The 2860-nt window shown below is 32.1% G+C and overlaps 1 protein-coding gene across 3 annotated transcripts in view; it reads left to right on the top strand.

Annotated features, from left to right (window-relative positions):
* Positions 1 to 400: 400 nt before the first annotated feature.
* LOC106474282 overlaps positions 401 to 2860 on the top strand; it is a 17771-nt gene continuing 15311 nt past the window's right edge. For 2 of the 3 annotated variants that reach the window (XM_013934971.2, XM_022402614.1), the window contains exon 1: positions 401 to 703. In XM_013934971.2, coding sequence (XP_013790425.2) covers positions 601 to 703 — 103 coding nt within the window. In that variant the 5' untranslated portion in view covers positions 401 to 600. Of the gene's footprint in view, positions 704 to 2513; positions 2647 to 2860 lie in introns of those variants that run through there. The other variant, XM_022402615.1, reaches the window with a different exon arrangement.

Here is a 2860-nt window from a genome sequence, read left to right as displayed (position 1 = left end):
GCCCCCACGGCTGAATGGGCGAGCGTGTTTGGTGTGACGGGGATTCGAACCCGCAGATTGCGAGTCGAGTGCCCTAACCACCTAACCATGCCGGGCCCTAACGAACTGAGACGTAACAACGTATTACTAGGGACACGTGACTTCCACTGTGGTAACAATATTTTTTCGGTTACATTTTTATAAATTATGAAAATATGAAATAAGATTTCGTGATAATTTTAAATTGTGTATGCGGACAGAAGAATAAGAAAGCACTGGAATTTTGGTGCAATTTTTAAGGTGATTGGAGTTGATTAAATGGCCCTTCTGGGCAAATTCTTGCTGGTTCGGCAACATTTTTATGAATTAGGAGAATAGGAAATACAATTTTATGTTGTGTATGCGTACCTGACAGAAGTACGAGAAGGCATTGAGTGTTGTGTTTCCAGATGATTAGTTGATCTGTCCGGGTAGTTTCGCGTTTGTCCGGATTTTACCAAGTCCTATGAAAATGCGGGATTTGTCAGTAACAGTAATAAATATAATATTAATAATCTTTCGTGTATTTAAGAACAATTATTTACTAAATAGCTCATAAAAACAGCTTTAAGAGACAAGATTATGGAAGACTTAACATTAGGCCTAACACCACATTCACCCAACGTTAGACTTAAGCTAGGTGAAGTTGCAAACCTATCTGATACAGATAGTGACAACATAGGTGGTGAGTAATTCTGTATAGCCTATCAATTATTATATTTATAGGTCTCATTTAAGAGTAATTTGTATTTCACTTTCATCTTTTCATTGTTAATTTTGTTTACGTACAGTTTAAGAATAAATTCAATAATGGAATAATACGAAGCATAAAATAATAATATTAAATTATTATATTTCAAAACGAGACGTTTTGAAAATATTACAACTTGGTGATCCTGTGTCAGTGTGTGCTAACTACTTAACCTGAATATTAACTTATAATTAATAGTAATAGTGTTATCATTGTGACTCTTTGTCCTAATCCTATTTCTAACAGTAACATAAATACTTATAATTTGTGTTATCCCATGACTAATTGCTTATCTTATTTTTATCTTTATTTGGTTAAATAAACAAATTTAGTGTTTTAAACTTTAGGTCACCTGAGGTCATCACTGTTACAGAAATTTAGCCAAAAATAATAGTTAAAAAATCAAAGTAAAAAAAAGGCTTCTTAATTGAATTGAGGTCTCTCCCAAAACAAAAATAAATTAAATGTAGTCCTTCATATCCATTTTATTTTTAATCTAAAGAACAGTTATTTATAACAATTCACATTAATTAACAACAAATTCCAAATTATTAACCAAAGTATATCACATGTATATTTCATTTCCAAAGAATAACTTACAAAAAGAGAACATTTGATTCATCAAGGCTGGCATCTTGAGAATATTTAGTTTCACAGTAAATAGTCAATTCCCCTCAAAAACTGTTGTAAAATACCACATTCCACAAGTGCTGAAAGCAACTCATTCTATATGTCAGTGACCTTTAATTTATCTAAGTTTTAGTAATTCCCATATATTGTAGTATTTCATTCCAACAAGAGCCATGAAGTAATCAATTTTGTTTTAATACTTCTAACAGCAGAATGATAGCTACACAAGAGCCATGAAGTAATCTATTTTGTTTTTAATACTCCTAACATTAGAATGATAGCTGCACAAGAGCCATGAAGTAATCAATTTTGTTTTTAATACTCCTAACATTAGAATGATAGCTACACAAGAGCTATGAAATAATCTATTTTGTTTTTAATACTTCTAACAGCAGAATGATAGCTACACAAGAGCCATGAAGTAATCTATTTTGTTTAAATACTCCTAACATAAAAAACAAAATTGAAATACTTCTAACATTAGAATGATAGCTGCTAAGCTTATTCTTGAATTTAGTACACATGTCTTTCAATCTGAAAAACTTGTCTTTAAAACTGTTCTTTAAATTTTTATTCTCAAAATCTCCTTTTTTTACATCCCCATTGTCTTAGCTATCTGATCAGTTTGTTAATTCAAGTCTCCCTAACCACTGTACACGTTTCAACTATCTATAAATCCACTTCAAACATTCTTCTACCAGCTTTCTTAAATGGAGTCCCTGCCTTATATTCATCCTTATCCTTTAACCAGCTCACTTATTATTCTAAGCATGTCTTTCATTTAAGCCAAGGATCATTTACAGTAGTTCAGAGACAAAATTATTGGTAGCAAATTGCTGGTTAGTATTGCAGTTTTCTAAGCAAAACTTGAAGGCATTAGAAAAAAATAATTACTAGCATACACTTCGGAAGGATTGGTAACAGATTCTTACTGTTGTGTGTCAATACACTTTCATACATGCATTTCAGTCATTTATGTTGCAAAATTCTGAATACTGAAGGTTGCAATGATTGTGGTCAAGAAGACTGTTTTACATGCAAGTGGCATGGTTGTTTTGCAATCCCCATTTGAACTGCATCACATACGTTGGCTAAATATCAGAAGAAAAAAAAGGGATCATGTGACTGCCACTTCAGCTTGTTTGATTGATTGCCAAGGTAGCTAACATGTAGACTGGCAAGCAAGACTCGCACCATTTGGCCTCTTCAGTGCAATTTTACCAATAGTATGGATAGAAACATTGCAGGTGATTGTTCATTCTATGTAATCTGTATAATAATACTGTCAGTTCTCTGTCATTGTGTCCTACTGTTGTTTAATATTACATTTAATGTGAATTATTTTTTTGTTTATAATAATTTATTTTGGTTTGTTTTACACGCATACTTAGGTAATTTCTATAATTTTGAAACACAACCAATACGGTGCTACTATAGCGTGAGGTCTACCACCATATGTTG

This window comes from Limulus polyphemus, unplaced genomic scaffold, assembly GCF_000517525.1.
Source record: "Limulus polyphemus unplaced genomic scaffold, Limulus_polyphemus-2.1.2 Scaffold7023, whole genome shotgun sequence".
Classification (NCBI taxonomy): domain Eukaryota; kingdom Metazoa; phylum Arthropoda; class Merostomata; order Xiphosura; family Limulidae; genus Limulus; species Limulus polyphemus.
Note: the sequence above shows the minus strand (reverse complement) of the source record. Positions and strands in the feature narration are given on the sequence as shown.